Raw genomic sequence first — 13154 nt, 5'->3', positions numbered from 1 at the left:
TCTTTGCTGTGTTGAACGACCCACTTTCTCTTAAGCTTCAACTTACAGATGGATTGTCACACTATGTTGGTGTTTTGGTTTCGTTTTCAAGGACTTTTAATTTGTTATCATTATTTCCTGTGTTTTATTCCTGTTTTTGTTTTGTTGTCACCTTGATTCATTGTTTCATTGATTAGCTCACACCTGTTTCATGCTGAGTTCAATTATCCTGTGTATATAATGCCTTCAGTTCTCAGTTTTTTTGTTTGTGGTTTCATTTTACATTTTTATTTCATTTCACACTGTTTCATTTTATCTCCATTTTGGATTTCAATCTTTTGTGTTATTTAATAAAGTTAAGCTGCAATTAGAAAGCCTCTCTGCATCTTGATCATAATGTGACATACTATACTCTTTTGGATATCTGCGATACAATGTAAAATTCCCTACTAGTGAGTATAAATGAGTGTTTAATTAAACTCCTCCATACAAAATACATTTATCCAGATGTCATGATGATCTGTTTTTTTATTATTAAATTCTGAAATTTATGTAGACGAATAAGCTCAGTTTGTACATGTTTAATAAAGCCACAACAACGTTTTTTTTTTTTTGTGTGCTTTTTGTTTTGTCTGGCCTTTTTATGATATATAATTGTGCTCACATTCAAAGTGAACACAATGTTTCGATCCATGTTCAGATTTTAATATGTACACTAACTGACTATCCTGATTTACAACACCAATAAAAGCCAAGATTACCAGGCATTTTCTTATTGCTTGTTTTCTGGAAGACTATAATTATCATAATTAATCTTTACTTTCCAAGATGTATATTATTATTAATAATAAGAAATCACAACATAACTCTTGGGAAGGATCTGCTCAATTAACATTATTCTGATAATAAATTAATAAAGCTATTTTGATTTTCTATGGGAAAGCTGACACTAATAAAATATTATTTTACGTAATCAAGTTAACCTGACATCATGTCCTCTATGTAAATATGATGGTTAACGTTGTTTAAAATATATGTAACAAATCGTATTATGTAACGAAAACTATAAATGGCTTACTTAAACACTTATGGTTCTGTTATTTAAATTAGCTTGTAAGCTAACTGGTTAACTGACTAGCTATCAAATTATCAGCTAACTTAGCATAGCCTACTGCTAACAAATGTATCTACTATAGTATTAAAGGGGGGGGTGAAACGCTCATTTTCACTCAATCTCCTGTTAATCTTGAGTACCTATAGAGTAATATTGCATCCTTCATATCTCCAAAAAGTATTTTGTTTTATTATATTAATAACAGAAAGATAGACTGTACCGAGTCTTTCCGGAAAAAACGAGCGGCTGGAGGCGGGCCCTGTGGGCGAAGCTTAGCTGTGCTAACGCGCCGAGCTAGTGACAACACACAGAGACATTTGTTCAGTTCAACAGTTTTACTCACCGTCCGGTTCCAACGCACGACCGCGAATCTTTATCATTGCGACTGCTCGATCTGGGCTTTGTTTATAAAACAATCCTCGTCGAAATGCAGGGAACAAACAGTCTTACACAACTCCGTTTATGCTCAGGAAAACAAACTCCATCCACGGGTTCCTTAACGCTGGGTTCTTTGGGAATCTGTGCAGGGTTGTCTTGCCCTGGCAACCAAAAACACACTTCTTTGGTGACATTGACTTCCCAAAAGCCGGGCAGGGCGCTTTGATGGCGAACTGCTTTCACTCTCTTGCACTGGTCTAAGAGTGCGCGCGCGGCCGCGATCTTACCGGAGAAGTGCCCTTAGGACCCATATAAGGAAATTCCGTTACATCTGACGTCACACATACCCATACTCGAAAAAAACTTTCCGAAACTTGTGACAAACCGGAAGGAGTATTTTTGGAACAAAAATACTCCTTCAAACGTACAACTTAGTTTTTTAAACTTTGTCCATGTTTAGCATGGGAATCCAACTCTTTACCAGTGTAAAAAACTCACCCCCCCTTTAACATACTGCTATACCATTAGCCTACTACTTTAACATAATGCTAGCGAATTAGCCTGCAAGATTAGCATTTATCTTCACATATTTACCTGAACTGAGCTGGATGTTGACACATTTATCTTCTGTAGAGCTACTTCAAAGCTGAATCGAATTGGTTTCATGATTGATTTTGCAACTGACAATGTTATTGAACAGAATTGAATCAACATTGAACTGACTCGAGCTAAATAACAACACCTTCCCTTCTGTAGAGCTGCTTAATTTAACTACTTTCATAATTGTGGTGTGGTGTGGCGCAATGGATAAGACACATGCCTTTGGTGTGAGAGACCTGGGTTCGAATCCACTGTGAGACACCAATGTGTCCCTGAGCAAGACACTTAACCCCTAGTTGCTCCAGAGGCGTGCGACCTCTGACATATATAGCAATTGTAAGTCGCTTTGGATAAAAGCGTCAGCTAAATGAATAAATGTAAATGTAAATGTAAATTGATGAACTTTGCAGTTATTTACAGCAACATAAGCTGAACAACGACACTTCCGGAACACTGTTGATGTTTTTTTAGCACGTTCCCAATAGCAGAATTTATCTCATATTTGATGAAGTTTGCATAACTGATTTTGTTATATACTTGTTTATTACTTTGAAGCAGCTTTGAAACTATCTGTATTGTATAAAGCACTATATAAATATAAATGAATTGACTTGACAATTCATTTAGCAGATGCTTTTATCTAAACCAACTTACGAACATCGGAATTTATCATATACAAGACAATTAGCATGTTAGCTTAGCTACTAGTGCAAAATAATAACTGGAAATGCTATTTTGATCATCAAGAAGATATTGAGATACTTCTTGGGGTCAAAGCAGCATAAGATTTTGGACAGAAAAAAAAAAACGACCAAACGTTATTAGACGCATAAACGTGTGAACACTATCACAGCAGATAATTTTTCGATAGTTGTCCCTCCAGAAACCTTGGTCAGGTACAGGAGAAATGCTCTTCAATGCTCTCATCGTCAATAACAACACCCCCATGTTCTCACTGAAGGCCCTTGAGCCAGATGCTACGTCTACACCTCACAGACGGTGTGTGATGGGTTCAGTTTCGCTCTTCACCAAATGTTAAAAAACCCAGAAGAGTCTATTTGCAGCATTATTTATTTATTTTAAATCACTCTTAAAGATCGTTGCCCAGCAACAGAGGGAAGGAGTGGAGAGGAGAGCGAGGTGTAAGGGAACATCATGGATGGTTTGCACAGGAGATGTGCTAACAGAAAATGCTAACAGAAAATGTAACAAGGTTGAACTGAAACTAGCGTGATGCATAAGTGACATTACCTTTGTTTAGGATTGGATAACAAGGTATTGGGCAATCAAATGAAGCCCATCTGCTGTTTATCTGGCCATCTGACGTAAAAAAAGAAGGGCATCAAAAATTTAGTGGCATCTAGACACTGTTACTCTCAGGCACTGGATTAGTGTACAGTTGCGGCTCATTAAAGAGTCTGATTTGTCAGTCTGAGCTGTTTCTTCCTGTCAATTTCTGTTAAAAAGGATAGTTCTTCAAAAATGAAAATTGTCATCATTTTAACCCTTGTGGTTCAAAACTTGTATTCTATGAAACACAAAAGGAGATATTTCGAAGAATGTCGGTAATACATTTTTTTTTTTAAATGTACTTGAAAAATGTGGTTGCTAACAAGCGTCTAAATGAGACTACGGGTTGTCAGGAACATTAAAAGACCCCCTGAAATCGAAATGTAAGTTTTTTAGCTTTTAGTATAAATATTTTAGGCCTTAAGGTTATGAATAAGCTGGTGTGGTCCAAAACAATGACAAAATTCGCATTTAGGAGGTATAGGCATTCAAAACTTACAGTCTCTCACTTCCGCTAACGGATTTTTATGACATCATCACGGACTTCAGCTTCTCATCACATCTTCTGTCCAATCAAATGCTCTCTAGAATCTAAAGCTCCGCCCCTATGCTATAAATATCACCTGGCCAAAGCAACCGTTGACACGTCACAGAGCAATATGAGTTGGAGATGTGTGTTCGGTTGCTCAAACGCTCGAGTTTTATTCCATTTTCCAACTGTACGTTGGTTAAGAATGAAATGTCTAGAATTTATTCACACCTCTACTATTGAATCCAACGTATCATCAGCGCTCGGATTCGCTTCCATGGTGCTGTCAAGTACGACTTGCAGTCTGTGAGGTAAACCAAACGCTATTGGCTATTGTTTAAGGTACGGTCACATTTACCTTAACTACATGAAATTTGTATTCGAAATCTAGAAATAAGGGCAATAATTCCCTTGCGCAGATATGTTCTTTATACAAAATTCGCAGTGTGGACCACAGAAAGCTGATTGGCTTGACGTTTTTAAAGAGGAAAGATGTAGGGCGGGATTTGATTTTGTCCATGGGGAATTGATCGGATGGTTGTAGTTTGCTATTGGTCGATCTCATGTGAGTGACAGGTTGTCCCGCCCTCACGCCAAACACATCATCAGAGAAGAGATGCCGCTGCAAAAGGGAGAAGTTATTCTGATTAAAGATAACGAGGGCGCATGAATTTAAAAATAATGATGTGCACAAATAACAAATACTGCAATACTCCATAAAAAACAAGAATTGTCCATTTTGATAGATTTTAGATAGAATAAATTCAAATATGAAGTGAATTTAAGAGCTACACAATATTTAACCAAATAAAAATTTATTGAAGTTGAATACTAATGCAGATAAAAAGGAAAACAGGTAAACAAATTCAGTTTGTTACACAGAAGACCTGCATGAGAGGCCATGCGTAATGTACAGGCTTCACAGGCCAGAGACGGACAGCAGAAACTAAACAGAGAAAATGAGCATCAGTGCTTTGACAAGAAAGAACAAATTCCTTCACTGTCGTCATCATCACCATCAAAAAAAAAAAAAAAAAAAAAAACTTTACAGAAAAGTCTACAAACATTCCCAGTGGCATGTCTTTTATGCAACTTTAAAATATAAACCAGTAACTTGACATTATTTTATCAGTAAGGCCGTATATATTAAGCAAATAAAAACATACATAACAATGGCAGTAACCTGAGTGAGAATTAACTATTGAGTTCAGCAAAAAATTAGTTTTCAATGTGCAATCCAGGAACCTTTTTGTTGTATCACATAAAAATAAGGCGTCAAGAACAGGGATAAACAGGTACAAGACAACCAAACACATTCTTCTGGCCTTAAAGGGATAGTTCACCCCAAAATGTAAATTATCATTTACTCACCCTGTCGTTTCAAGCCCGTAAGGCTTTCGTTCATCTTTTAATGAAATTAAGATTCTTAAAATGAAATCCGAGAAATTTCTGTCCTTTCATGAACAGTCCAACTACCACTTTGATGCTTCAAAAAGTTCATAAAGAGATTGTAAAACTAATTCATATGAATTGAGTGATTTTGTTCCAATTTTCTGAAGAGACACGGTCACTTTATACGCTAGACAGATTAACTTTTATTCACATAAAAACATTCATCAACTCACACATCAGTTGTGATAAACAGAAGCTCAAGCATGTTCGCTTGACGTGCAAGAACCAATGAGGTTCATTTTCGTGTTACGCAGTATGTTTGAGCTTTCTCAAGAACCAATGAGGTTTGATCTTACGCATCACGGCTGAGCTTCTGTTTATGTTCGCAGATCAATGTTTATAGTATGTGAATAAAAGCCAACATTAAATCTGTTCATCATATAAAGTGATTGAGTCTCTTCGGAAAATTTGGACTAAACAACTCAATTCATATGGATTAGTTTTACGATCTCTTTATGAACTTTTTGAAGTGTCAAAGTGTAGTTGCTTCGATTGTCAATGAAGGGACAGAAATCTCTCAGATTTCATTTCAAATATCTTCATTTGTGCTTCAAAAACAAACACAAGTCTTACGGGTTTGGAACGACATGAGCGCGAGTAATTCATTTTTACCATTTTTGGGTGGACTATCCCTTTAAATGAAAGGGCAATGGACTTCTACATACACATTAGGCAAAAGAAAAGAAAAGGTGCCGCTTTAAAATAATACAGATATGTTCAAATCTGTTTTAAAATTGAGTCACTATCAGCAAACCTAGACAAAAATTCAATAGTGAGAGATAACTTACAATAGCCAAATCCTCCAGTTACTGTATATACCATACTTTACTCAAATAAGCACATTATACAGTTACTAAAAAGTCAAATTTGATTCTATAGCCCTCAATGGCATGTTGTTTGCTAATGGAAAACGATGCTTAAAATGGCACCGTACACTTTGAGGCTTACAAGATGTAGGAATAATCTTACTTGTTTATACTCTTCAAAACAACAACAAAAACACTAATATGACAGAGTTCATATAATGGGGTCTGCGTTTATTGTTTACAACTAAAATGCATTGATTAATAACACTGACATATGTGGCTGACACTGACCTCCAAAGCCACTGGCATGTCTTTTCTCAGTCTTGTTGTTTATGAAATTTTGAGATTCGCTCTGCCTTGAGGTAAACATGAAATCTATGATATTGAAAGGATTGGTATTACTAATAAATGGACAATATTATTATCAGTAAGGCTGAAGTTCTCCACCTTTCCTCTTGGAAAAGAAAAACACTGAAAGCTTCCCTAAAATGTAACGTTTCACTCATTTAGGGCAGAAAATGGCATCCGCTAGTGGTTATGATAAAGAATATGGGCACATACAGTGCAGGTTAAAGCACACATACACACAGACATACAGCATTTAAGCACACATACATACACACATACAGTAATAAATTCGCAAACAAAAAGAAAAAAAAATACAACTGTGACAGAAATGATCACTTCACAGTGTTAAAAGCCTGGCTCAGGAAAACATTGAGTCAAACTAAGTTTTGTCTCGCTCTAGATTTGAAATGTCATTTTATACACATTTACATAATAGTTATACTTATCAAATCCATTATTGCTAAATAAACAACAACAAAACAAACTGAGTAAATTTTACAACTGTACAGTACAGTAGAGACTGGAATGTATTTGAGTTTATCCAAGAGAATTAAAGTAAACTGCAGGTGGATGAGAAATGCGTCGACTTTCAAGGGTCCGCCATGTCATTCGCTGACGGTGCGTTTGAAGACTTCCTCGAGAGTATGTTATGTTTTACAGACCCTTGAGTTGGCAGGTCACTGATGTTACGCGTTCAGCTAGGCTTCAATATAAAGTCCCAAAGCCTTTTGCGAGACTCTACGATGTCCAAAATAAGAATTCACAAGGTTTCGAAAAAATTTGAACATCCACAGGGCACAGTAATATTCGAGGTAAAACAACAGCGAAGAAAAGAGAAAGTGTGCGCACAAAATGCTAAGCCAACTCAAAAATATAATGGAGATATTTGAATAAACAGCCCTAATGACAAGAGTACCTTAAAACTTCAAAAAGGCACCTTCAATGAAGATGGAGGACAACAATTTAAGAAGTCGTTTGGTCTTAAGTGCATCAAGAGATCAAATTTACAACAAAGTTCCCAAGACATCATATTTCCGAGCAACTGAAAACATAAAGAGCTTATTGAGATCGCAGGGGATACGCAACACAGAACAAAACATTTCTTTTTGGCAAATTAATTTTCGTTTGACCTACATGTAAAAAAGCAGCAATTAAAATTGTATGCAGCCCATACAATTGCGCAAATCGACTTATAAAAACATTAAATAACATGTCTATTAGCATGATGAACTGTTAAGCAATGATCAATTGCTGAGAATCGTTCGAGTATTAAAGTCGTTCGGTCTTCAGAGCTGGAATTTGACAAAGTACAATGTCATGTTATTACCAGTCATGTTGTGAAATGGAAAATAATGCCTCGTGGTTTGACTCATTATGGACTATAATCAGGATGTTCTTCCCTATTATCCAGAGAAGAATTAGCAGGAAGACGCACTGAAGACTTTACAGATGAGTGTCGCGTATTTACAACATGGTACAACTGTTTGCAGTTGTTATTGTACGCATATGCACTTTAGTCATGCCTATTTGGTTTACTAGGTATCTCTAGCTAAGTAACCTTGGATAACATATTTGAGACTTCTGGTAGCGAATTTATGATCTTAAAATTTCCCTCTGTTTTATAGTCCTTTCCTGTTTTTGCTGCTTCTTTTTTTTTTATCCATTAATGCACACTTATCACTGTTTTATACAAATGGTGCCATTTGATTGTCGAGATTACCATAAGAAAATAAAATTCAAAATATAAATATAAAAATATCTGCAAAAGCAAATTTCCTTTGCTCCCCACGTCTAAAACAAATATTCAGAGTGCATACTGTACATGTGTGAAATCGTACAAGAACAGAAAAAGGAAAAAAAAGCGCAAAGAGGCTGCGAGACATACCTACGAAATGTACAAGATCGGTTGGGCTCAACCGGGTTTGAGACTTGAGCAGTGTTGAACGATCTGTCCTTGCCATACTTCACACATGATAAAGGACAATAATTGGGACCCTTTTTTCTGTCCTTTTCATTTCGATGACTTTAAATAAGATACACTGCATGGCTATATAGTGAAAATATACATTCCAATGTTTATATAGAGCTATCTTAAAAATACAAATGTGCAAAAACTGTAAACAAATGAGATCCTCAGTGGTGTAGGGGAGGAGCCCTGGGCAGGCCGTGCCTTCACAGCCGCGTGGGCTCCTCCTCACTGTCGCTGCAGTTTCCACAGCAGTCCTGCGGGGGCAGCATAGACACATGCACAGTCAAACACTGGGATTTATCAGCATTAAAAACCTTATCAAATATAACTAACTCTGAGGTCATCTGTGTGCTAATAAAAGTTGAAAAGCAGACATTCTCTTCCTGGAAAACAGCCCCCCCCCAAAATGTATGACTCATCTTGCACTCAGGGGTGTATACAAATCTTGTCCAATCAAATGCTCTCAAGAATAAAAATGCTCCTTCCTCAATGTTACCTGCCACAGTCTAGCATTAACAAGTAGTAAATAATGGTTTTGAAAAAAACATTCCACCTATTTCCCAATGTTTCTACCATTTCACATAGAGATGCACCGATCGACCGGCCAGGGACCGAAATCAGCCGATTTTCCGCCTTCTCGGCCAATAACGTCAGCTGCGCGTTCACGCTCTCTTTTCTCCGACGGCGAATTGACACACACACACCCGCCTCCTCTAACGCACTCGCACCGGTTAAATAGTGCTTGTATTGCGCATAATTTGACTAATTTCCACATGTTTCGCAACCAAAAGCCATGCACCACTAATCTAAATTAGTGGCGCGCAAATAAAGCCGCCTCTCAAACAGCTTGTGAGTCGCAAGTACCAAAATGAGTGGCTTACTGCGCTTTAACGGTCAAATACACACACAGTTATGCCAAAATGCCTGTCTTGGTGAGTATTCGGTTAAACACAATCAGTTTGGGAATGTAAATAGTTGAGAAAGAACCCAAGTTGGATCCGTGCATAAGCTCTTAAAGTGACAGTAGTCTAATATTCCTGCTGCTGTCTGTCATGTTAATCAAAGAACAAAAGACAAAGAAAATCACTCTCTGCTCTTGACTGAATAACTTTTGTAACTTTAATTTTTAACATTGAAGACTATCCAGTGTTATTTTACATTTGATTACTTTAATTTCTGTACTATTTCTTCCCTAAATAAATAGTAACCTACTGTTAGACCAACCTGAATAACTTAAATCAGTGTTTATTTCATATCTCTCTTTATTTTCTATTGAAATTATGTATGCTGTTGTTTACAATTTGTTTATTTGTTCTTCTTTTATTACTGACTTTTTACTTGTGGATTTTTATGAAAATAAAATTTTGCATTGAAGAAATGTACATTTTTTGTTTGTATATGCTGTCAATTATAGGTCTTAGAATGAAAATCAGAATTGGCAAAAATCAGTATCTTTTGTAAGATTACACTTACAAAAAAAAAAAAAAAATCGGAAAGCGGAATCGGCCAAGAACATTGCAATCGGTGCATCTCTAATTTCACAGCAACAAGCATACGTTTTGTCTAAAACACAAAATTGTGAGCCAAATTTTTTTAACATGCCTTTACATTTAGTTTGCATATCGATTAAAGAGTGACAAGAGAGCCAAATAAAACTGAGAACAAAGGTAACAGGCTCTAAAAAGTTATACATTTGTAATCTGTCTACATTACATGAATCATTTCATACTTAACTAATTATACAGCAGGGAGAGGGGGAAGAAAACCTGCACACTGATATTTTATTACATTAACAAGAATCGCCAGCAAACCCGTATTCGATTTCACTATCAAACATAATACAGGATTGGCTGAGAACCTCATTCACTAATGGAACAAACAATGATGTCTTGGAGCAAAAGCAATACATTTAAATAATAGAAGAAAGTGATGAAATCTCACCTGCCGGCCGAAGAGTCTCTGCAGTAAGCCCTGTTTGGGTGGGGGCGAGGGTTGACCTCTCCAGTCCAGGTCAGGGGGCACAGTGCCATCCAAGTTCAAGATGTTGAGTTCTTTAAAGCACTCCGTCTCTATCATCTGAATGGATCAATGAAATGACGACACACAGAATTAAAGTCAAACTAATATAAACTGTGGCTTGTTGTCACTAGTTCTATATCTCAGTAGTCTTGTGTAGCCAGATCTTCAGAAGTCGATGACCCTACAGTAACAGACTGGCGTGTGAAACTGTTTTTCGCATTTTAAAGAGTCTATGCTGTGAACTACACATACTTCACATATTTTTGAAAATCCAGAGTTTAGTTGATCATGATAAGCGCTCATTCTCACAGTTGTAAACACAACGGCTTTCTTCTTCTATGAGGGGGTTTGGCGTCACTACGGCTTTGGTTCCAGACAAACCGTTAAAGAACGCGACACACTGGGAAATCATGTAGAATTCAACCAATCGGATGATGACTCTTTGTGTGACATTTTGTGTGCCTCATGCATCAGTAACTACAACCTCCCAGTAACACTTTTACACTTTTTTTTCTAGCAGTGGATGTTAGTTTCATGAACTGAGTACAAAACATGTTAAATTAGAATTTTTATTAATACATTTTTATTCTTTTATTTTGTCCAGTGTTGTTGTCATGTTGAAATAAAATTAAAACTATTAAATGAACAAATATTTTTTCAATTAAAATTTAGGAATATTTGTACAAAACAAAAAAAATGTCAAAAGCTAAACAACATTACAAGAAATAAACTGAAATAAAAACATAAAATATAAAAATTAAACCTAATTCAAACTGTTAATAAAAAAACTATGATATTATATAAATAATACTAAGATAAAATATCTTATCTTATGAAAAATAAAAATTGAAATAATGCCTTGGAAACTAACTGAAATAAGGGGAAGTTGAAGTGAAATAAAACTAAAATAGAAATAAAAATCCATTAAAACTGTGGTAACACTTTACTATAAGGTCCCATAATGCATCAAATGAGCAATACATGTAAGTTCATTTTTAGTTCATGTTAGCTCATATCACTAAATAATATAAACACACAAATTTTGATTTGAATATTGTATTAGTAAATGCTGAAAATAACATTAGCTAAGATTAACAAATGTTTTAGAAGTATTTATCATTGTTATTTCATGTTAACTGCAACGGCCAGAAATTCCCAGCTTACAAGTTGTAATATGGAACTCTATGAGGACGTGAACGATTTTTACATATTGAAATTACGTAATTATGGGCATTACAACATGGCCTGAACGCACCTTAAAGGAAAAGTTCACTTAAAAATTAAAATTCTGTCATTATTTACTCACCCTCAAGTTGTTTCAAACCTGTATGAATTTCTTTCCTCTGCTGAACACAAAGGAAGATATTTTGAAGAATGTTGGTAACCGGACAGTTGATGAACCCCATTGACTTCCATAGTATTTTTTATCCTACTTTGGAGGTCAATTGCTTCCATCAACTGTTCGGTTACCAACATTCTTCAAAATATTTTCCTTTGTGTTCAGCAGAAGAAAGAAATTCATACAGGTTTGAAACAACTTGAGGGCGAGTAAATGATGACAGAATTTTCATTCTGAAGTGACCTATTCCTTTAAGATAATTTAGTTAATGAATGCCAACAAATAGAACATTATTGTAAATTGTTACCAAAACTATTTAGAAATATTTGTCAAATTTAGCACAACTAAAACATAAAAACTAATTCAAAATATGAACAAATACAATAGTATATAAATGATAAATATTAAAATAACACAGATCCTCCTAACTAAAATGACATTGTTACCTTTCTTCATTAAAAAGTAATTTAATTTCTATAGTTAATTTAGAAATATTTCTAACTTGCATTCTAAGTCTTTATATTGATTCTGCATAAATAAAATATGAAACAATTAAAAAAGGTTATAGGATGAAAGCTGTAATAACATAACTTTTTCACATCCCTATTTATTTCATGAAGTCAATTTCATAATGGCAACATCGAGTGCACGTCCTGTTTATTCTCAAGAGAAAATATCCCCAATTTGTGTTGATTGCAGTCTGTTTGTACACATTATCAAAGTCAACGTTAATTTCCTTTTTATTGCATGCTGGTCATAAAGCAGCAATCAGGGTTCAGAGTAAAGCATTTATTGAGGTTATTCTGGGTAGTGACCTGACCTCATTTTGCCAGGGGATGGGAATACTTCCAGTGGATACTTTGCAGTAAAAGGAGTCGTCTTTGGGTTCCAGCTCCACCCCCTTCACTGTGGAGAACTGCTCGATGTCCAACACGTCCTTACAGTAGATGGCCTGAGGCTGAAACACAGAAACATATCATGCTACGTTGTCTCATTGAAGAAGCCATGTCTGATTTTATGAACAAATCATTCGCAAGACACACTGATGTGATTAAAATTGTGTTATTTTCTTTCCCCAAAGCTGATGTATGAATAATAAAAATAAAAGAGTAATATGGACTACTTTTATGATACTTTCATGGTGCTTTTGTGTCCTTTTTGAAGCTTGAAAGCTCCAGTTCCCATTCACTGCGAATGCAAGGAAAAGAGCGACTGGTACATGATTCAAACTGTCTCCTTTTGAGTTCCAAGCCAAAAAGAAATTGAAATGGATTTGGAACAACATGAGGATAATTATTTAAAAACAAAAAATGGTGGACTTTTCATTTTTG

The 13154-nt window shown here is 35.6% G+C and overlaps 1 protein-coding gene across 1 annotated transcript in view; it reads right to left on the bottom strand.

Moving 5' to 3' along the window:
• Positions 1-4697: 4697 nt before the first annotated feature.
• The window catches only part of grk6 (G protein-coupled receptor kinase 6), a 78196-nt gene continuing 69739 nt past the window's right edge, over positions 4698-13154 (bottom strand). Inside the window, exons 15-17 of the mRNA XM_079898328.1 lie at positions 12644-12781; positions 10407-10541; positions 4698-8719 (exon numbers count right to left, since the gene is read on the bottom strand). Coding sequence (XP_079754454.1) covers positions 8669-8719; positions 10407-10541; positions 12644-12781 — 324 coding nt within the window. The 3' untranslated portion in view covers positions 4698-8668. The remainder of the gene's footprint in view (positions 8720-10406; positions 10542-12643; positions 12782-13154) is intronic.

The sequence above is a fragment of the Squalius cephalus genome (genome assembly GCF_949319135.1).
Source record: "Squalius cephalus genome assembly, chromosome: 17".
Taxonomy (NCBI): Eukaryota; Metazoa; Chordata; class Actinopteri; order Cypriniformes; family Leuciscidae; genus Squalius; species Squalius cephalus.
This window is presented reverse-complemented; position numbering and strand designations above follow the sequence as displayed.